General features: G+C 36.9%; 6 protein-coding genes across 7 annotated transcripts; 2 read left to right on the forward strand and 4 right to left on the reverse strand.

Moving 5' to 3' along the window:
• Positions 1-280: 280 nt before the first annotated feature.
• LOC147296205 (uncharacterized) lies at positions 281-9,303 on the reverse strand. Its single transcript, XM_086228856.1, has 20 exons — positions 9,208-9,303; positions 8,977-9,089; positions 8,812-8,887; positions 8,575-8,717; positions 8,311-8,397; positions 7,993-8,076; positions 7,563-7,770; positions 6,661-6,746; positions 6,261-6,492; positions 5,921-6,044; positions 5,341-5,477; positions 4,657-4,765; positions 3,634-3,676; positions 3,256-3,427; positions 2,637-2,707; positions 2,421-2,514; positions 1,438-1,650; positions 1,144-1,353; positions 578-967; positions 281-487 (listed from the first exon to the last, which is right to left on the reverse strand). The coding sequence occupies exons 1-20, from the start codon at positions 9,232-9,234 to the stop codon at positions 362-364; spliced, it is 2,745 nt and encodes a 914-aa protein (XP_086084982.1). The 5' UTR covers positions 9,235-9,303; the 3' UTR covers positions 281-361.
• Positions 9,304-9,947: 644 nt separating this feature from the next.
• On the reverse strand, positions 9,948-12,211 carry FHIT (FRAGILE HISTIDINE TRIAD). Of its 2 annotated transcripts, none has more exons than XM_086229169.1 (5): positions 12,019-12,211; positions 11,805-11,915; positions 11,176-11,265; positions 10,420-10,518; positions 9,948-10,323 (listed from the first exon to the last, which is right to left on the reverse strand). In XM_086229169.1, exons 1-5 carry the CDS (start codon positions 12,118-12,120, stop codon positions 10,207-10,209), a joined length of 519 nt encoding a protein of 172 aa, XP_086085295.1. In that variant the 5' UTR covers positions 12,121-12,211; the 3' UTR covers positions 9,948-10,206. The 2 variants fall into 2 exon arrangements, with proteins under 2 accessions (XP_086085295.1, XP_086085294.1); XM_086229168.1 differs by having other exon boundaries at positions 11,119-11,265; positions 12,019-12,176.
• A 32-nt stretch (positions 12,212-12,243) lies between these two features.
• Positions 12,244-13,740, forward strand: LOC147296207 (large ribosomal subunit protein bL17c). The gene is made up of 2 exons (XM_086229167.1): positions 12,244-12,549; positions 13,187-13,740. The coding sequence occupies exons 1-2, from the start codon at positions 12,318-12,320 to the stop codon at positions 13,594-13,596; spliced, it is 642 nt and encodes a 213-aa protein (XP_086085293.1). The 5' UTR covers positions 12,244-12,317; the 3' UTR covers positions 13,597-13,740.
• Positions 13,741-14,607: 867 nt separating this feature from the next.
• EMB3143 (YCF54) lies at positions 14,608-16,302 on the forward strand. Its single transcript, XM_086248264.1, has 3 exons — positions 14,608-14,942; positions 15,034-15,266; positions 15,949-16,302. Exons 1-3 carry the CDS (start codon positions 14,676-14,678, stop codon positions 16,142-16,144), a joined length of 696 nt encoding a protein of 231 aa, XP_086104390.1. The 5' UTR covers positions 14,608-14,675; the 3' UTR covers positions 16,145-16,302.
• A 246-nt stretch (positions 16,303-16,548) lies between these two features.
• Positions 16,549-18,247, reverse strand: LOC147296209 (reticulon-like protein B5). The gene is made up of 5 exons (XM_086248260.1): positions 18,076-18,247; positions 17,775-17,955; positions 17,542-17,683; positions 17,369-17,438; positions 16,549-17,059 (listed from the first exon to the last, which is right to left on the reverse strand). Exons 1-5 carry the CDS (start codon positions 18,245-18,247, stop codon positions 16,884-16,886), a joined length of 741 nt encoding a protein of 246 aa, XP_086104386.1. The 3' UTR covers positions 16,549-16,883.
• Positions 18,248-18,811: 564 nt separating this feature from the next.
• LOC147296210 (cytochrome P450 714C2-like) lies at positions 18,812-21,359 on the reverse strand. Its single transcript, XM_086228283.1, has 5 exons — positions 20,937-21,359; positions 20,519-20,745; positions 20,182-20,429; positions 19,671-20,034; positions 18,812-19,447 (listed from the first exon to the last, which is right to left on the reverse strand). The coding sequence occupies exons 1-5, from the start codon at positions 21,229-21,231 to the stop codon at positions 19,022-19,024; spliced, it is 1,560 nt and encodes a 519-aa protein (XP_086084409.1). The 5' UTR covers positions 21,232-21,359; the 3' UTR covers positions 18,812-19,021.
• Between the last annotated feature and the right edge of the window lie 49 nt (positions 21,360-21,408).

Below are 21,408 nucleotides of genomic sequence, written 5' to 3' on the forward strand. Positions count from 1 at the left end.
GGCTAACACTTAATAGTGCCGACTGCATCAGATTCTCAGTTATCGTGTGTTTTGCACATCAATTTATTGACATCATAACTATCACATAAAATGATTACTCTTTAGTGGTAAAAAAAAAATTACCCTTCGTTAATTTCATCCTTTTGTGTTATTTTCATACCTAATTCGATGACATTTGTACCAGTCGACGGCATTTGCACGTCATGAGTTCATGTCCATGATAAGCTTGGGGTGGCAGGTTTTGACTCCTATGTCAACAGGAAGACGAGCACACTTTTCATTCCCAAGAAAACATGTTTCAACCAACGTTTCACATGCGATTATGTCAGCAATTTGACAATTTTTTTTTTCTTTTTTCCAATTACATAACCCAGTACATATTGTTCCTTTTATATATCAGAAAGTCACCTTCAAGACAACTCAATATATCAATGACAGATTCTTCTTCCGATCCACTGAAGTGCTCCAAAATCTTAGAGAGAGTAACCTGCAAAACATCCACATTTTTTTTTTCTTAACCTTGCCATGTTATCAAAGAGAGGATAGTAAAGCTTTCAATTGACTAATGTTTACTTACTCCTCCATCTTGGGTCTTAAGCCAATCGAATATGGAACTCTCTGTTGCCTTCAATGCAATGGAACTTTCATCCTCTAGACTGCTAAGTTTTTGGCGTTTCTTTGAGAGTATATCCTCAAAATGTACTTCGGGTGGCTTTACTCCCCCGGAGAAGGGAACAGAAGCTGTTTCTTCATTTTTACCCAAGCTAGCAACTGAATTTTGGACCAAGGTTTTAACTTCAGGAGGTTCTTCCATGGGGCATGTCTGAATGGAACTTGGTGACAATGCTATTTCCTTGATTAGAAATTGATCAGCTTTTTGGGCATCGTGGTGGTTGGGTGGAGTCACTTCCAGAGACATTCCACAGTTTTGCATCGCCAGGCAAATCTTGATATGTGCATAACTTATCTGGCAATATGAAGCATTTACAATCAGAAAAGTAACTGGAATTAAGTGGCCTGTAATATGGGTATCAAGCACATAGGAAATATAGATTCAAGTACATTGCAGATGTATTCAATTTAATAGACAATTAATCACCATAATTAAACAGAAACTCCCAAAATAAGGAAAAGGTAGCTCACATCTTCTGGCAATTCGTCTTTGATAGGCTTTAACTTTTCTCTAGAGCCAACCTTCAAAATGGCACACTCTATTTCTGAGAAAATTTTACGCGTCAGTCCAACCTCACCACATAATCTGATCCAATCAACTGCAAATCCTTCTCGAGCAGCTTCCGCCAGATATTCAAGAACAGTCTGCTCTTTAATAGGAGCAGGTCTACCCGGGAAGTTCTATAATTAAAAAAATAAAATTTACATAAGAAGCAAAGCAAGATAACAAGGTAAGTAATCCATAGAAAATGTTGAAAAGCATACCGCAATTTTCTGAACTGAAAGACCATCTTCATGCCACATTTTCCAAGCTTCAAACTTTGCCGGGGTTAACTTTCTTTGTTGGTTGGGTACTGGATCGACTTTTCTCGTACTGGCAGTTTGTATGGTACCCTCTCCATCCAACGAAAGCTTTAGTCCTTGTGATAGATTCCGAATGATATCAATAAAATGATTTCCGTGTGCCACTACAAGGTGCTGCAACATATATAAAGTTGACATTTAGCCTTCATATATCTAAGAAAAATTTAAAAAGTGGGAAAATTAATATAAAATAACAAAAAAGAATCCTTATGGCGGGATGCACTAAACTGTAGGTGGAATGACAGCCCTACTGTTTGTTCAGTGAAGGAAGCAGATCCAGAAAATTGTTAAGGTCCAGAAAAATGTAATGCATATTATATACTCTCTTGTTAGGAGCCCAACATTTCTCTGTATTTGATTTCCCTTCAGGTTTTTGAAAGACATTCAGCCATTTATAAAATTCAACTGTTGTGGAAAGAATGCTTCTATTGTTGAATCATGTAATATAGCCAGTGTAGAAACCCCATTTTACTCCCTTATAATTATTATTGTAAATAAATGTTCAATCCTGTAACAAACTTTGGACTAGTTAGTTGTGCCTATGTGCAGCAAATATTCTGAAAACCACTTGAAGCCAGCAACAAGTAGAAGTGTGTGAGAATCGTGCACCAAGTACAATATCAGTGACATTTAATTCTATCTCCTTCCACAAAGGTAGCAGGACATGATTGCTACAAACATTAGATTCAGTAAAAAAAAAGGCGTATCATAGTCTTAAAACTTGTTTCACATAAACATGAATTACAGTAAAAAATTGATCTTTAATGTATCAAATCCTGCTAGTTTACTGATAAAAGTTAAGATCCTAGTAAGACATGATTAGCTATCCTTTTGGAGTCAGTCATACATACAGAAAGCTTTTTATTGCCCCCCATTAGACATACCTGGTTGACGCCATCAATGTTTGCTAACCTTGCTTTGGTAGATGGTCTTACTAAAGCAATTTTTTTTATTGCTTGATCACCACAAATAGCATATCTACAAGAGGAAACTATGGATGAATCTCAAATATTGGCTAAAAAAAAAACTTGCTTGGCAGAGAAGATAAAATATTTTAGATTGGTGGCCTTAACAATATAATTAATAAGAAAATTTCATACGGAGCAGTTCCAATGCGTCGTGCGAGCTTCCTTCTCTCTTCTAGAAGCATGTGGTAAAGTTGTTTCTCTGCCTGAGCAAACACAAAAGCATAAACAAGGTATAATTAACAAATGATAAAAGGGAGGAAAACTAAAAACAAAAAATGTGAAACATAAGGACTTTGGACCAACTTTTATCAATATGCCAGAGATCAACCAAAACAATTTTATGCTTGTTTTCTATTTCAAGTATACGCATGTTTTGGTGGTGCAGTCATCTAACTTCAGCAGGCAACTTTTTTAAGGAAGCTGAAGGGAAGACAAAATAATGGGTGAAGAGAAAGAAAAAAAGGAAATGAAGGGGAAGATTTGCTCCATTTGGAAAGAAAAGAGATTATTGTTTAAAAGTTCTCCAAATCAGAGGTTGTACACGTATAAATTAGCTGCAACTTAATGACTTCCAAGATGACAATAAAGGACCTTTATTTCATGCCATGGTAAGACCACTAAAAATGGAAAACTAAAAGATGAATTAGAAGGGAAAAAAAAAAGAAAAAAAAAAAGCAATCAATTATTAGAACAGACGAGGATGAAAGATTGAAAAATTTAGATGAATGAACAAAATGCTTAAGTTACCAACCTCTGAAAATCCTTCAGATTCCAGAGTAGCCAAGCTTTTAATTTCTCCAACTTCACCTGATGTATATTTATTATCCTCATCATCAGCCATTTCACTGGTCACTGGCAAAACTAGAGGTGCTTGATGATCAGGTCCAGCAGAACTAAGAAATTGTTGGCCTTTTGGACTGAGACTGATGCATGAAATAACAAATCATACTGCCCTCATTTCAGGGTTTTGTAAAAGGAATTTAAGAAAAAAATAAAGTACCTATTAATTATGACAGATAACGGTCATTTACTGATGGCATCTAATATGCATAAAAAAGAAATACAGTTGGAAAAGATTCATTCTAAAGTTTCACCTTTTGCAAAAATAGAATAAATGAAAGTAGCATACCTTACAGTTCTGTATATATCATTTACAGTCTCCATCAAATAACCTGTGTTAATTAAAAAAAATTTACTTATAAACTAATCAATTAGCATTTTATTATTCAAATGAGAACATAGCAGTTTCTGTGAACAAAAAACCAAATTCAACCTTGGACAAAGTCCATTTAGGACAAGAACCAAGCTATCAAGCATTGATATATAAATCAGACAAAATAATCAATGAACTTATGTAGTTGTAAAAGAAAACTGCTTATTTCTCAGTCTCCCTCTTCTTATTTTTCTTTAATTGCCATATCTCATGTAAGTTGCAACTATGTAGCTTACCCATCTTAAAAGTCTACAAGTGTAGAGTGAATCAAATTAATATATCTTAGTCAAAGCTAGATTACGACCTTTACAAGTTAAAACAATTTGAGTGTCACTGATTCTGAGGGATGTGGAATTGCCACCTCATTGTAATAATGGAAAAAGAGGAAAGTGCTCACCTATGTGGCCTCTTATTGGAATGTTTGATGTATGAGGCATCAAGTTTCAAAACATGCCAGTCATACAACCAAAACTCATCATTTTATGGGGTAAAAGCAAATGGAATGCACCACTTAAAAATTTTGTGCTTAGAAATTAAGGTAAAAAAGTTATCAAAATAGATATGAATCAGGATCCAAAAATGCAGTTAGGTCACAATAACAGAAACTGGCAGGCATAACCCAATAATCTGAACCTTACACATCAGATTCAACAATTGTACCGCTGGATAGTTCATGAAAATCTATAATTCTATGCAACATGCCCATAATTTGCCCAAAAAAAAAAAAAAAAAAAATGCAACATGCCCATAACACCCAGTAGTCAAATTTATCAAACTGCCACTAGATCTAAGCATTGGCTGATCTTTTATAAAGGATTCATATGCTTCTAGTATTAAAGAGTCAAACATTATAATGGGTGCAACAAGATCAGCTGATAGAATATTAATAATTGTTAAGAATTTTGTTGTGCATTAATTACAGTTTTTCTCCTTATATACCAGATGAGATTAATTGGTGACCAAGTGCTTTCCACCAATTTGATGAATAGTCTTTCCCAAGACCATGCAGCGGAAGCTTGTCATATTGGGCATCAAGAATTTTTTTTGCCTGTATGCAACAGGGAGGGATCATTATCAGTAATACAAACAACCACATAAAAGTTGAAAAAAGCAACAATTGGAAAAGGGTGACAGCTTAAACAAGAACTTTAAGGCAAGGGGCTTTCAAAGAACAGAGCTTAACAGATAGCTAACTGTATAAAAACCGTGACAATTAGACCAGATTTTGAGCAATTCTTATCGAACAATACAAACATTGACCTTTGTAACATAAAATATACTTTAAAAATCCTCTCTCTCTCTCTCTCTCTATATATATATGTATATATATATATCCTTTTGACCTATCAATGCCAGCAACTCCTACTCCAGTCAGAGAGAGAGAGAGAGAGAGAGAGAAGGAATTTAAGGCACAACAATTTCTCTCGATACTAAGACATCTTCAACTATTTAGACTCTTGGATCATTGAAAGCTTAACACTTATATTTTGGATTCATGTCGTAAGCTAATAAAAAGTACGGATATGCAAAAGCCAACCAAAAATTCGGAATTAACTGCTACTTGTGCATCTCTATGAATGATAAACAGGGCATGCCTGTGTTTCAAAATACATAAAAACTTACTCGAGAGCCACGAAGAATGTCCACAGGCATATTCAGACCCCATTTACCCCGACATGATTGAATGCAGGCCATTAGAAGAAATGCTTCTCTAGACATGTCCCGCTCCCTCCTTGAGGAAATGCAGTTATCGCAATTACCTACAAACACAATTTAATCAACTGCAGAATAATTGGTCCAAATTTAAGTTGATAGATTATTTACAGCGGAATAATAATGCAGATTATATGATGCTAAAACTGTAAAACAATTATTTTCCTTCTAATATTAAAAACATTTTGAAAAAGAAATAAAAAACTTAAAACAACAATTATAACTTTCAAACTATCTAGCAGTTCATTGGATGGTACACATGAAATTATATCATCACTGCCATGTCACAAGTTCACCACCAGCACGTTCTATTATTTTAGTAAAACAGAATGCTCCATGATTTTCACTAAAACAAATCCCCCAGCATCAAAACTCACAAGCTAGCTTGTAAATTAGGCAGATGATCCTCTATAGTATATGAATGCAAGTTGAAACTTAAAAACTTGAATTAAAGGATATTTGAACACAGGCATTAAAAGCAGACACAGACCACATTTATCAGCTGAAAATTTTTCCCCAAAGTGACCAAGCAAGAACTTCCTTCTGCAAGTTGTCAGTAGGCAATACTGTTGTGCTGCCATCAATGACTCTACAACAGCTCTGCGTTGACTTTCCTGGTTAATAGCAGCCCACAAAAACTCATGAGGCAGAGAAATAGATTCACAAAAATAACAGGCTTAGCAGCAAAACATGCAAAAAAAAAAAAAAAAACCACTTCAAATGCAATTAATCCACAAACTTGTTAAGTAATTTGTTCATATATTGCATTAAAGAAAAATTGAAAAATAATAAACACATATCTTGCCACATCTAACAAGAAAAACACTTACTGTTTGTAACTCTCCAACGTAAAAGCCAGATTTTGCGAAGTCACTTCTTGTGTAATAAAGCCAGCAGACAGATGCCATACCATCTCTACCACATCGTCCACTTTCCTGGTAATAAGACTCCAAACTCTTTGGGCAACCATAGTGTATCACTTGCCTTATGTTTGGCTTATCAATACCCATGCCAAATGCAATTGTAGCAACCATGACATCTAGTTCATCTCTTATAAATAATCTGATGAAAATGAATAATAAGCTCAGTAAGTGTGAAAGGGAAATCTTCTCAAAGAAAAAAAAAACCAAGTGTAAAAAAGGGAAGGGCGCAGTACTCGACAATCACATTAATAGCACATAGAGCAACTATAATTGCTACTCTAAATACACACGGAATAAAGGTGAGAACCTATGGGACTCCGCACGAGCCTTATTATCCATTTGACCATGATAGATTCCAGCTTTAATACCCACCTCCTTGAGTGACTTGAATACCTAGTGAAGATAAGGTAATAAAGAAACATTATAAGAAATGGAAACCCAAGTTCTTTAATAAAACAAGACAGTGATATAACCTACCAGAAAAATGATAAGATGCGGACTATAAGTTAAAACAAATACAGTAGTACATGCATGAAAATAAATCTGTTTATAGGTGATAGTCCTTTAGTTACAAAATGCTGGACAATAAAACATGGCTGAATTTTCAAATCGTTATCGTATTTTGGATTTTATACTAAAAATTCAATTAAGTCATGCAACAAAGCCTTCTTGTGAGGAAACTTCACTCATTTTAATCTATTCATGCAGAATAGGGACATAATAAGAAAAGCATCCTTGAAAAATTAAAGTGAACCATTAAGTTAAGATCACTTTCTTGCATTAGGAACACCTTGTTAGGTACATGTGCTATCCCATATTATACTTGGATCAGATAGCATTGTGTCAAATAGGTACTCAGTAAACTTTGGAAGTCTCCATGTAGAGTAGGGTCTACCAAAAGAGACATCACTGCCTTAGGTAAGAAATTAGAATGAGTCTTGAGTTCAACGAAACTAATTCAACTAAGCTTTAGTCCTAAATACTACCAACATCTTCTTTAAACAAAACATTGCATGTTAAAATTAATTAAAATTCACGCTCAAAAGATGCAACTCAGCTTTAGTCAATTATTATTGTATTATTTTTCAGTCTTAGGGTTGCAGTCTTGAATAAAATCATGTTAAGGATTCTTGGGGACCGTTTCAGGATACCCTGTCCCATATTGAAGTACACAAGTCAATTATAACATAAGGCAGATTAAGAACATGCCTGCTCAACATCTTTAATTGTCGTGCAGTAAATGATAGTTGAACCATCTGTGCGTACAAATTTTGAAACTTCTTGCACTAGCTCGTGAACAAATGATTGACTAGGATTAAATGACTTGACACCATAGAACAGATTTCTACGATCAAATGAGCCTATGGTAACATATGGGTTTTCCATCTTCAAGGAATTAACAATGTCCATTCGAACCCTGGAATTGTGAATACAAGAAACTATTAATTATTGAAGTCTTCCTAAATAAAACTTGAAAGTAAAATAATGTTAATATTAAGAGTAGTTCTCACTTAAAAGCAGGATTAATGTAGTTCTCACTTATCGGAAAGAAAAAATGAAGCAATAATAGAAAAGCAACAGCTGATAAGAACATCAGAATCCCATAGAGAGAGAGAGAGAGAGAGAGAGAGAGAGATACTTTTCGGTTGCAGTTGCAGTTAAGGCAATAAATGGAACATCAACAAGAATGCCACGTAACTTGTCTAATTGTTTATATTCCACCCTGTAGAGTCCACAGAGAGAAATCTCAGAGGATGATGATTACAAGGAACAAATATATATCACCAAAAAGAAATATCATGCTAGGTAGTAGGTAGAGAGCAATAGTGCAAGGAATTCTGGTCAATGATTGGTAACCTGAAATCATGCTACGGAAGCAATAGTGCAAGAAATATAAGCCTACAAAAATCAAACCTTTTAAGATTTATTCTAAAAAAAATCAATACATATCAATAACCTGAAATCATGGCCCCACTCCGATATGCAATGTGCTTCATCAACAGCAAACAAACAGAGTCCAACGCTTAGCAAATTTGACCAGAAGCTGCAATGAAGATGTAAGAATTTGGATACCAATTTCTCTAAGTAAATAAATAGAATAGGATATTGACATGGTAACATCTACCAGACTATTTCCATCTGTCAATAAAATCTGGACTGTGGACATACTATAAAATATTTGTCCAAATTCATGATACATCCATGAGAACACGTAAAGTACCTGACAGGAATCACACATGCCTTTTCTGGTGTCATGTACAAGATATCAAATTGACCACTTTCGGCTCTCATCTGGACAGTGGGATCAGTTTGACTACTTGCCATATACTCAGCTCTGATTCCTCGTTGTTTTAAAGACATTACCTATACATATATACATTCAAAATATACGATGACATGCAAATACTAATTAACAAGACATGATTATTAAGCATTAATCAACAACAAAAAAGTTCACCTGATCTTGCATTAAGGATATAAGAGGGCTCACAACGACACCGGTCTTTCCAAGAACCAAAGGAGGCACCTGATAGCTGTGAACAAATTAAACCACTTTTGAGCTTTTAAAAATGAATGAATCGAATATTTCTAAAACGATGGAGAAATGGAGGAGGGAGCTTACCACAAGGACTTGCCGCTTCCAGTGGCCATGACAATCAAGTTGTCCTTTCCCTCTACGATTTTCTCAATGGCTTCCTTTTGATATGGCCGAAATGAAGAAAACCCAAAGAATTGCTACACCCAACCCAACAATGAAGAGAGTTAGAGCTAATTTAAAAAATAAAAAATAAATTACACTAAAATCGGAGTTTAAAAATAAAATTTTTAAAGAAGAAGAAGAAGATTTGGTCACCTTGAGAATGGACTCCATCGACTGCATTTTGAGATTTTTCTGCTTTTTCCGTTGAGACGATGAGTGTAGGTTAGGACTTGCAGGGAGTTGGGAGGATTCCGCTTTGAGTTTGAGCTTTGGCGTTTGAAAACTTGGAGGGTTTAAGGTTTTGTATATAATATCGCCAATATTAATTGATTAAGATAATTACCAGAAAAATGCCAACTTCTCCCGCCATTTCTTTGGCGCCCACGGCCCAAGGGCCCAAAGAAAACAGGCATTGCTTCAAGTTTTGAAGCTCGATTTTCGGCTTTCAATATGCTACGGCCCATAGTGAGTAGTGACTTCTATTTTCTTCCCTTCCTTTTGTTTTTTAAAGATGATTCTTTCCTTTTATTTAAGATTAAAATGCTAATTTCTCTCCAAAGAGAGAAAAAAGATTGATGTGAATTAGTAAATCCACCTACTCTTTGTTTTTTTCGACTATTCATTACATCTATTTTAGTTTTGGGTCAATTTAGATAATATGTTATATGTTAAACAGTCAATCAAAAAATCATTGATTGGGTAGATTCATATCTTTCTAATTGAAAATCCAATGATTAATATAGGTTTAATTGTATTTTTACCACTTAAAAGACTTCAAGTTTACATTGATTCTCACTTATTTGTCTCAGTTTATCATCTAAAACTATTTCTCGTGTCCTAATTAACCTTTAACCTTTTTCTGTCAATTCTGTCACTGCAGCCGTAAAAAAGGCTAGACTGTAACAATAATTTATTATTTAACCAGCAATACATAACATATAAGGTCAGCCATTTTCTCTCCATTTGGCAAACTTGCAAATGATAAAGAAAAAAAGATTCTCTTGCAATCAGTGATAGGATCCGATTGCAATTAATACAACTATGATGCTTAAACTGGTCTATCATAGGTTCATAGTAAACCATCCAAGTTGGAAATATTCAGAGAAGTAAATTACATAAGGGCCTGCAAGTGAAAGTAGGAACATCTACATTCTACAAGAACAGCTTTCTGTATTCATCTGCTTCTTGTGTCATTTCCTCAAGGCTTCTGTCTTTCCTTTCCTTATCTAAGTCAAGCTTTTGCTTCAATTCCTTCTCCTTTTCATCCAGCTATACCATTGATGACATATAAAAAGTAAATACTCAAGACTAAAACATAGGAAATTAAATGTTGAGAAAAGCTGAAAATGGATTTCCCAATCTTACTGCATCATAAATCTCATCATTCTTCTCGAAGTCGCCACCTTTCCGTGGGAGGATATGGATATGAACATGGGGTACAGTCTGTCCTGCTTGGGGACCATCCTAAGGTTCAGACAATGATGATGCAATTAGCTTAAGAGGACACAAAACCATTATATTATGCAGTAACGGAAATTTCAGAGGCTCATATGCAAACTTGAACATGCAATATCTCCCAACAAACATCATAGTCCAAAATTATTCCCATTGAATACCACACAAAAGGCAGGTGGAAACCTCTGTCAAATAATCATTTCATAGCATAATCACTTGATAATATTAAAGAGAGAAGAAACATAAAACCTTGCAGAAAGATTTGAAGTATGATTGCAAGTTCACAACAAGAATTTACACAATGTAATAACTATCTAAAGTTGTAAACTAAGTACACCCTTCCATTAAAAAAATAGCAATGGTAACAATAGCACGTAAAAGAATTTACAGTGAAAATTACTCAATCCCTTGCGTGCTTTCTGTTGTAACAAAGAGAAACCAGCTTATGCAACAAGGCATTAAGTGATCCCTTGGTCAACTAGTGATATCTGTCACAGATCTCCAAGGGAAAAAGAAACTGACCAAGAACCCAGCCGAACAGAGAATCATTGATATTGTTCGAAACTCACCAAAAAAAAAAAAAAAAAATTAAAGGTTTCCCATGCTTACTTGAATTGTAAGTGTGAGAGATGATGCTTTGTGGTAGCTCTCAAGCTGACTACCAACCTTTTGCGCTGTGATCCAAAGATCACTAGTCTCATCAGTAGTGAGATCAACAAAGCGCTTCACTTCACGCCTTGGGCAGACAAGCACATGTACATGATGTCAAGGCAACCAAAATTAAATAATCGACTTAAGCTTATAATTCCACAAAAAAATGGGTATAATTTGCCCACACAGTTACATGCAAAAGAGGCTTAATCTAAACATTTGGGGGCGGGGAGACTTCATGGCCCCCAAAAAAAAAAAGATGCACTTTGAAGCATGTGCTCAGGTATTGCCACTAGCCTTATACTATCTGCTTACACTCACTGCCAAAGAGATTGTTTTGAACCCAAAACCAAGCCAGAGAAATAGCAGAGTGGAGAACCCTTTTCTTTGATAATTGATATGCATACTCACAAATATGATCGAATTAATCAAGTGAAGTGGCCTTATTCCTAAAGCAACAAAAAGACTAAGAAAGAAATTTCCTAGACTTTTATAAGTAAAATAATGCCTTGACTGATCCAAAACATCATTTTGATTAAACCAAAGAAAAGGATATGACCTGCAAAGAAAAAAGAGAAATGGGTCATCAAGGGAGTAACTTTATATTTATTTTTATGTTTTAATGGTGTGAGAGTTGGAAAGATACCAGGAAGACTAGGACGCAGGTTGACCATGGCATAGGACAGGTGAGTGGAGTAAAACACTTCCCTGCTGTCAATCTTGTACGGCCCGAAAGTAAAGTATTCCAAAGCCATCTGTGCCCGTTTTGCAGCAAACCCAAATCAAAATCTATCAAAATTCAACAACAACAACAAAAACAACAAAGACAACAAAAGGAACAGCTGGAATTGGTATTACCTTGGTGGAGGTGGTGAAGAAGAAAGGAGTACGGATGCCTCTGCCTCTGGACGAACGTGAAATGAGAAACCCAACACTGGAAGCCACCGTTGAGAGTGACATTTACGCTTGAGAGCCGATTCCTCTTTCTGGGTTTGGCTCTCCTGGGCCCTGCGTTCAATTTTGATCATGAAGGACCTGATTCCTGAATAATAAAGTTCAGGCCCAATGGGCCTGGGCCGACTGAGCTGTAGTGAGCACTCGCCTCCATCTTCTTTATCCATAATCAGTCTGGTTTTGGGTGGTTGTTTGCAATTGCAATGGCATTGTGCGCAAATGCAGTTGCTGCTGCCACAAGCACTGGTAGCACATGGAGTATGACATCTCTAATGTCTGCTCTGCCTTCGGTTCATTCACCTCCTCCTTCTTCTTCTTCTTCTTCTTCTGGGTCTGGGTTCAGAGCGTCCTATTACAAACCCAAAGTGGCTGCTCTGCGCTCTTTTATTGGCCTTGCTCCTCTTAAACCCGTTCTCTCCACTATTGCTTCGACAGGTACTCTCTCTCCCCTATTGATATGGAAAATTGGAATTCTTTGTTTTGAATTGTTTCTGTCAAGGGTTTCACCAAATTACCTCCGTTGAGTTTTCTTTTTCTTATTATTATTTGTTTTTGTTGCTTCTCCAGTCCTCAAGTTTTGACCTTTTACTCTATTCTTGTAGCAGTATGGTCTGTGTTGATAGACAAAGTTTGCTTCGTTTCTTCCTTTTTGGTTTATTGTTGTTGAACAATCACTTAGCCTCTAAAAGCTTTAGAGAATCAGCCAACAATGTATTTCAAAGCCTGCAACAAATTATAAATAGTCTTATATGCACCTTAAAAATTAACAAATAAAAAGGGAATGGAGTTTAAAGATTTTGAACCCAGAACCTAGAGCTTTGAACCAAGAATGTAAATCAAAGTTCAAACCAACAATTGTTATTGACCTTTTACCCCCATAATATTACTCATGAAATGCAGCATCTGAATAACACTTTTATGTGCTCAGATTCAGTATCTCTTTTTTCTTTCACCAAGTTTTATGTGATGGATGGAGGAACGGTTTGTGTGTCATTCTTCTTCTTGAATTTCTCTTCATGGAGACTAAAAGAAATCTATTCTTGGGCTCTTTTTGTCTACTTTGTTGGCACAGAATTTACCAGCTTTGAGCATTGTTTTACTACAATTGACAATGGCGGTCGAGTTTTTGCCATGAGACATGGGAAGAAAGTCTCCAAACTCAATAGGCCCCCGGACCAACGCCGGGCACTACTGCGAGGTCTCACAACCCAGCTTCTTAAACACGGTCGTATCAAGACTACTAGAGCCAGGGCAAGTGCAATGAGAAAATACATTGATAAGATGATCACATTGGCAAAGGATGGAACCCTTCATAAGAGGAGACAAGCTCTTGGCTTTATCTATGAGAAGCAGATTGTACATGCCTTGTTTGCAGAGGTTCCAGACAGATATGGGGAGAGGAATGGAGGGTACACAAGAATTATTAGAACTTTGCCAAGGCGAGGGGATAATGCACCTATGGCTTACATTGAGCTTGTCTAGCTATTGACTACAAGTCTACATCTGCACTCAAACAATCTCATGTATTGCTTTTCTCACTGCAAATATAAGGCCAATTCTATTCATGCAAACAATTTCATGTATTGCTTTTTTGGATGTTTCAGCTCTATTCTACTTATTGTGTCATCTTAGCTCCTCCTAGGATTTTTTGCTGTGACAGGTTCTCTACTTAATGGCTTAATGCATCCTCTTCCTCATGTGAAATCACTCATACACATAATCTGCTTGTTCTCTGTTCAATAATTTGAAGAAAATCACAATGCTTAAATATGAATGGATGTTGTCCTGCTTGCACTGGCATGGAGCATAAGGAAAGTTATTTGTAGTGTGAGCCTACAACCTCTTTACTTCCTTTGTTGTAGCTATGACTTCCAGAATTGAAATCATGGTGAGGAGGAAGTAAAAGATGGACTCCATGAAACTAACACAACAGGGTAATTGCTAACTGGATGGAAAGAGTCCATGAAATCATCTTTCACATTGCTTACCAGCATCTCACAAATGTGGGATATGCATCCACCATGATGTTCTTCACAAACTATTTGGTTGTTTGCCTTAACATACAAAGAGAAAACACGTAAATCGTATATCCGCGCACCATGACAACAACCTAAACTTGCATAAGCCTCGTTGATCATGGTTCAAGAGCGCAATTATCAAACCAATCAGGGGCTCTTTAGCCTTTAGCTTGCCAAATTTTTGAGAACTCAACTGTTGATGGATGTAGGCCATGATGTTTATAAAAGTAGGTTGCTGGGGTTGGTCATGATGTTTTATTGCAAGTAGAAGCAAGTGAGAAAGCAACCCTTCTCTTTCTCTTGTCCTGGAGTGAGAAACACTATTTTTCTTGAGAGTGAGAGTTGGAGAAACTTTCCAAAACAAAAAAAAATCATATTATAATTTTTAAATAAATAGTGATAGACAAAAGGGTGAAAAAGAAATATATAATACAATACATACATTTATTTTATATAATTGAAAAGATAAATGTAGATAACTAGATAAGGTTTTGCTGTGCTTATTATAACGAAGGAGATACAGAAGAGGAGGAACAAGGAGAAATGTCGGGTGTGGCAACTCTTGGTCGGGGACGCTGGGCTTCTCCCGTGGTCAATGTAAATGCTAAGACCACCCAAAACCCAAAACCCAAATCATTGGCTCTTCCTCTGTCCGCTAATTCCACCTGCAACCTCTTCCTCTCCTTCAATTCCAAACCCTCATCTTCTCTTTCACCAACCACCACCAAACCCTCCTCTTCCTCGTCCGTCCGTACAGCTGTCACCGCCGTCGACTCCGACCAGCTCAGCTCCTCCGATCCCACCGACAAGGTCAGTTCTTTCTCTACACATATTTAATTATAGTGCAACTTTCTCATCCAAGAACACTTGTTTAATTTTCTATAATAATTCTCTGATGCAGCAAAAGAGCAGCAGGTACTACTTCGTGGTTGCGAATGCGAAGTTCATGCTTGATGAGGAGGAGCATTTCCAGGAGCAACTGTACGAGCGGCTTCGCCTCTATAAAGAGCGCAACAAAGAGCAGGACTTCTGGCTTGTGATCGAGCCCAACTTCTTGGACAAGTTTCCCAACATTACCAAAAGATTAGGGAGGCCTGCTGTGGCTCTCGTTTCGACGAATGGCCCTTGGATTACGTAACTCCCTCTTCTCCTCCACCACTCTCTAATTAGAATTAAATTCATTTTCATAATCATCTTTTTAAGTTCATAATTATATTCATTTTCATAATCATACTTGCAAGCTGCGGATATTTTATTGGCTGGGTAGTGAGTAGGCAGAACCACAGGGTGAATCAATTTTGTAAGTATCATTGTCCCACAATTCTATTATAAGAATTAAGAAGTTGATGATATTATGACCGTGGACTTGATCACTATCATAGAACCCATTTTAGACAGCCATTAGAATCCGACAACATAATCTGTTAGGAATGGACCTACAATAGTACATCAAGCATACACCTTCGTAGGTGAGAAATGAGGATTGGAGGTTTTGCTTAAAACCACTAATCCCCAAAAGTTTAAGTTGTTAGGGACTGAACTAACAAGGTATATATATCAAGCTAGCATTCATCGTACATTCCAAACGGTTTCAAGCGTAAAGTTTCACAATTTAATATGCTAACAGTTGTGTGTGCATGTTCCTTCTCAGCTAAAGAAATTACATAACATTATGTTGCTGATATAAGAAAATACTTCATATGTTTATATATAAGTAGGAATATATGAATGCTGTGACCCTTACAAGGAATAACAGGAATGGCTCTCTTTTATGAACCACACACATCTCTGAATCTGACTCGTTGTATGGCTGCAGGTTTATGAAGTTGAGATTAGACCGAGTATTAGCAGAAAGTTTTGAAGCTGAGAGTCTAGAAGAAGCATTAGCCTCCAGTCCAACCAATATTAACTTTGAGAAGCCAAAAAATTGGGTAGCACCCTACCCCAAGTATGAACCTGAGTGGTGGGGGCCCTTCTTACCACCGGGATCCAAAGAGGAGGCCAAAGTGTAAATTTTTATTTTTGCCTAGTTTTATCAACATGGATTTTGTCATCTATTACTAACTAGAGTTGAAGTTGATGCATGTAACTTTCCAAGCTAGCATGTAGCTAATGAATAGTTTTGGGAGGTTAGCACCTCAGATGAAAAATCCTAGTAGTTGGATATGAATTCTTGAAGAGAGATACAAAACCAAGAAAGTAGTTTTTTTCTTCTAGTTGTGGCTATGAATATGTGAAGAGAGGTCCAAAATCAAGAAAGTGGCTTTTTCTGTGTTATCCCTGGTTTCAGAGTTTGCAAGAATGCAAGAAATGGTGCATATTCGCCTATTAGGGGAATAATTGACTGCCACCGTCAAAAAAAGAAAGATATCAACAGCTCAGGTGAAGTTGTATCTGCCCCAAAAAGGATGAGGAAATTGCCCATATCATGCATGATTCATGTTCATGGCCCTTAGTTCATTTCCATCAGAAACCAAAATGGAAGCGATATATGTTCTCCTATCAAACAAGGATGATGAATGATTACTTTTCTTGATTAATACTCCTGAGGGAAAACTAGACAAGGCTACTAGTAAAACAGATAGAAAGCAACATAATCTTTACATCTTCATTACAGCCATGATAAGAAAAAAAACTGAGGGAACAAAATGAGAGAGAATGAAATAAGAACTGTACCAACTATATGAAGAGGAAGGGTCCAGCAGAACCTCAAAAATAAGCAGACATGCAAAACTCTGCTCTGTTAAGTAATCAGTGTTGCTTTTTAGTCTTGTAAGAATTTGCTATCTTCTTGAATTTCTGGAGAACATTTTCATTCAACACTGAATACAGCTTGCGTATATCAAATAGTGCTTTCTCTGCTAAGGTATCCACGCTATCCTCGTTCTTCTCATACAGCATTGGCACTGTCATCACTATCAGAAACACTGCACCAACCAAGAAGAAAGATTTAGTTCTCATCTTGCTAACATAATAAACAGATGATCACTAACAAGACCAATGATAATCATGAAAACTACTCGGTAAGTAGCAATGATGTGTCTGCAGCTTTACCGCCAAGAAGTAGATCGAATTCAATTTTGCATTTTAGTTTCCTACCACACAACATGTTCTTTTTCCACTTTGCAAACTAATCACTTCAATCATGCATTCAGAAAGAATGAACTGAATCATGAAGAAATAAATAATCACATGGAAACTGTTAACTTTAAAATTCAGCTGGAGCTGATACCAACCTATATAAAGGAAAGTCAAGAAATTGCACCATCTTCCAACAAAAGAGAGAACCCACAGAACCGCAGACACCTGCAATGAGTTTCTCATGTCAAAGTCGCAAATTTCAATTCAGATTACTATAAATTTTTGCACAGCACAAACAAAACCTAGGTGGGGATGAAAAGGTAGGTACCGCCAGAAATTCTCTCCAGTCTCTCCCAAAAACTACATGCCCAAATTTTCTTAATGCCCCATTATATGCACTCGTCAAGGAAATAGCAGTCCTCACAAACAGATGTTGAGGTAATATAATCTCTGGAAATTCTGGAGGCGACCTATTTCATCATATTCAATCCAAAAGATCATAACACAGGCACATAAGGAAACAAATGGAAGTAAAAATATAAGGAAAGTTAAGGAGCTCACAAATTGATGTAGGGGCCTAGATTGGACCACAAGAACAGTGCTACAAATACAAACAATGAAGCATGGCAAACAAGAGTAATCAAGTGATAACCAATCCTCTCAAAGAGAAGCCATGTCAGTGTTGCACCCATAAAAATGTAGGCTGAGATCTGCTTGTTTCGCCAAAGTATGATGCCAGCAACTGAAAAGAGACAAATGGGCAAATGGGATCACAAAACAAAAATATATTAGTGCTTGAGGTTTCTAAGTGTGAGATTCACAGCATGCAATCAGGAAAAAAAAAAATATTACAATCACGTACATAACCCAGAACCGAGGATCACATGCAGAGGCTTCTGGCGGCCAAATAAGCGATTCCTACAAGTGAAAGCCAGGCAGTATTCATCAATTTCTGAGTCGGAAGTGTCATTAAAATCAGATTGGTTGCCGAGAAAATCAGAATCAGCAAAATCCGCGTCCACAGGATCCAGCATTTTATTTACGTTTAATGGTTCTATATTGCTACAATTACATTGACTACTCTCTTAACCACTCAACCTGCAATGCATGTCACCCACAAAACGAATTAAATTGCAATGATCACATCAAACAACCTTCGTCATTTCATTCCAATTTTTTTTCTTTCTTTTTTGTCTCCAATCTAAATCCCAAACATAAATACGAGGAACAGAAAGGTTGGTCTTTTGTTGTGGTGCCTGTTTAGTTTTCCTTCCTCAACGCCTTGGCAGTCGCCGCGTGTGTCCTGAAAGTAGTTATATACTACAATAATAATGCTACTTTTCCTACATTTTTTTTTCACATTTGTATCTCATCATCTGATGTGTCATTACTTTACTGAAATGGTATTTTTTTTTTCTTTTTTAAGTTGTGTTTTTATTAGAAATTACTTTGTACTTCGAAAGATCTTAAATTCTTAAATCTCAAAAATAATGTAGACACCTTATATTTTGTGATTTAAGGCCAACTAATATGTTTCAAATACATTGAGATGTCCAATTGTTCATCTTAAATTGAAAAGGAAAAAGAAACATGGACTTTGATATTATTCAATAGATAATCACAAAGAGCACAAATAAACATGGGAACGAGCACAAATAAACATAGGCTTAAACTAAAGTCTAAACAGCAGAGCACTCAACTCTGTTTGCAGAAGTAATAACCCCTGTCGGGCCTCTCCTCTCTTATTTTGCAGCAAAATGCTAATCTACTCTGTTCTCTTTATAGTTACCCAGTCCAAGGGGAACAGCTCACAGCTTCCTCACCAAGAGATCGACTCCATGTTCTGGCTCTGTAACCAATTTAAGAGTAGGTCTGTGGCTGTAGTTGGGAGAAAGTGAGAAGGAGAAGTTGGAGAGTAAGAGAGCCATCAGAACCTTGAGCTCAACCATTGCGAAGTTCTGTCCAAGACACACTCGGGGTCCAACCCCAAATGGCATGTACAAGTGGGGAAGTTTGCAAGCACCTGTGATCCCATTTGCAAATCTATCTGGGTTAAATGTGTAGGCATCTGGTCCCCATATGTCTGGATCAGTGTGCAGTGTCGCCATCATGGTCCAAAGGATCACACCCTTTGGAACATTAATGTCTCCAAATTTCATGTCCTTGAAAACCTCCCTTGACACCACAGCATTTGGGGTATAAAGCCGCAATGATTCATGAATCACCATTGTCAGCTGCACATTCAAAAATATAATATGAAATCATCACCAAACTTCTTAGAAACTTCGAGTGTGCGGAAGCTCCCAAAGACCAAATCAACTATAGGTACTGCTAGGCTCATCAAATTTGTTCACCAAATTTTGTTTCTGAACCTCATCTATTTCTTAATAAGATACTAACAAATTCAGTGTCCCTAACATTATTGTTAACCATACATGTGTTGACAGATAACTGTACCTGTTTCATCTTACGAAGCATATCAGCATCTGGAGTACGACCCTGGCAAACTTGAAGGACCTCTGCTCTCACACGTTCTTGCCATTCTGGATTCGAAGCCAAAAGCATGAGGCACCAAGTAGCAGAAATGGCCGTGGTTTCATAGCCAGCCAAGTATATGTTCTTGCAATTATCAACAATGAAGTGGTCTGTTGCTTCTTGGTTGAGGTCACTGTTTTTGGCACCCTCAAGAACCATTTGCAATAGGTCTTTCTCCTCTTTCTCATATCCAGATACCTTTCTCTCCTTCACTACCTGCAGTATCAAAGTGGCAACCTCCTTTTCTAGTGCCCAAGCTTCTCTATTGCTCTTTGTGGGAAGGCATCTGCAATAATATAGCAATCAGATTGTGTAGTAATATTCTCACATATGTGTGTCCCATCGGTCATGTAAGTAAATGTGGTACAAATAGTTTTAATCAATTTAAATGTTCGTTGATGAATTTATTTAAGAAAACCCCAGTAGTGACTACCTGAATCCAGGAATTCCTGTGGAGAAAACTTTCTTGGCCATAGCCTCCGCGAGATCTGTTAGTTTCTGAAATATCTCTTGCCCTTTGGAATAGTTGCTTCCAAAACAAGTCCTTGAGATAACATCACCAGAGAAGCTTCTCATGTGTTTGTCAATTTTTATGTCTGCTATTCCTCCCCCGGCCTCAATTTTACTGTTCCACGAGTTTATCAGAGCAATTGTAGACTCTGTAATTAAGTTGATCATTCCCTGCAGGGGTTACCATAACATATGTGACTGATTCACTACCTTGAGCCACAGTACACTACACACACACACACATTGTATAATTTATATACCTTAACCTTCTGCATGTATAGTTCAGGAGCAATGATTTTGCGCTGATGAGCCCATGAAGCGCCATTTGAGGTTAAAATACCATGACCAAGCAAGGGACCACGTTCTTTATATTGATATGTAGGCTTCCCCAAGTCCCAGGATGTGCATGTTGTGATCTCCCTCACAGCATCAGGTTGATTCACATATAATATTTGTGTGTTTCCAAGTGAAAACGCAAATACATCACCTGTACAAATAAAAGATTCACTCAAAAAACTTGTATAATCTGTTTAAGCAAAGGCCTTTGACCCTATAGTATGCATGTATTACAATGCTTCCTAATACATAAATTATGCAGGTATTTGATTACACAATGACATATTATAATCTGGGTTATGTATGACTGCCAATACAATATGTCATATATATAATGTATACCATATTGCTTCCTCCACTTCTCAAAAAAGGGGAAGAGAAGAGCAGAACAGTTGTGGAAGGTGGGGGGTTCGCTGGTGGGAGCCTTGGCACTGCTGCAGCGTTGGGCCTTCTTTATCTCCATTATATTTCCCAGAAGAAAAGTGGGTTTGGGTCCGCTGATCCCTTGCTTGGTCAGCTGGAATCGAAGCCTTTTGGGCTTCACCACAAGCACATTGTAGAGACGTGCCAGCAACCCCATAAATCCAAGCAACGCAAGTGACATGAACATTTTCACATCAACTTGGAGGGCCTCCATGTATAAAAGCCTCTAGTTCTTCTTAGATGCTCTATCACTGCACGCTTGCAATGGGGAACGTACTTTGGTTGTTAATGAATTATGATCTTCAACCTTATCAGAGTGCCATATATATAGCAGTGATCAAGGAAGGTTATGCAAATTGGTAGCCAAATTTCTTCATGAAATTAATAAAGA

This window comes from Dryas octopetala, chromosome 1 (assembly GCF_963921425.1).
Source record: "Dryas octopetala chromosome 1, drDryOcto1.1, whole genome shotgun sequence".
NCBI lineage: Eukaryota > Viridiplantae > Streptophyta > Magnoliopsida > Rosales > Rosaceae > Dryas > Dryas octopetala.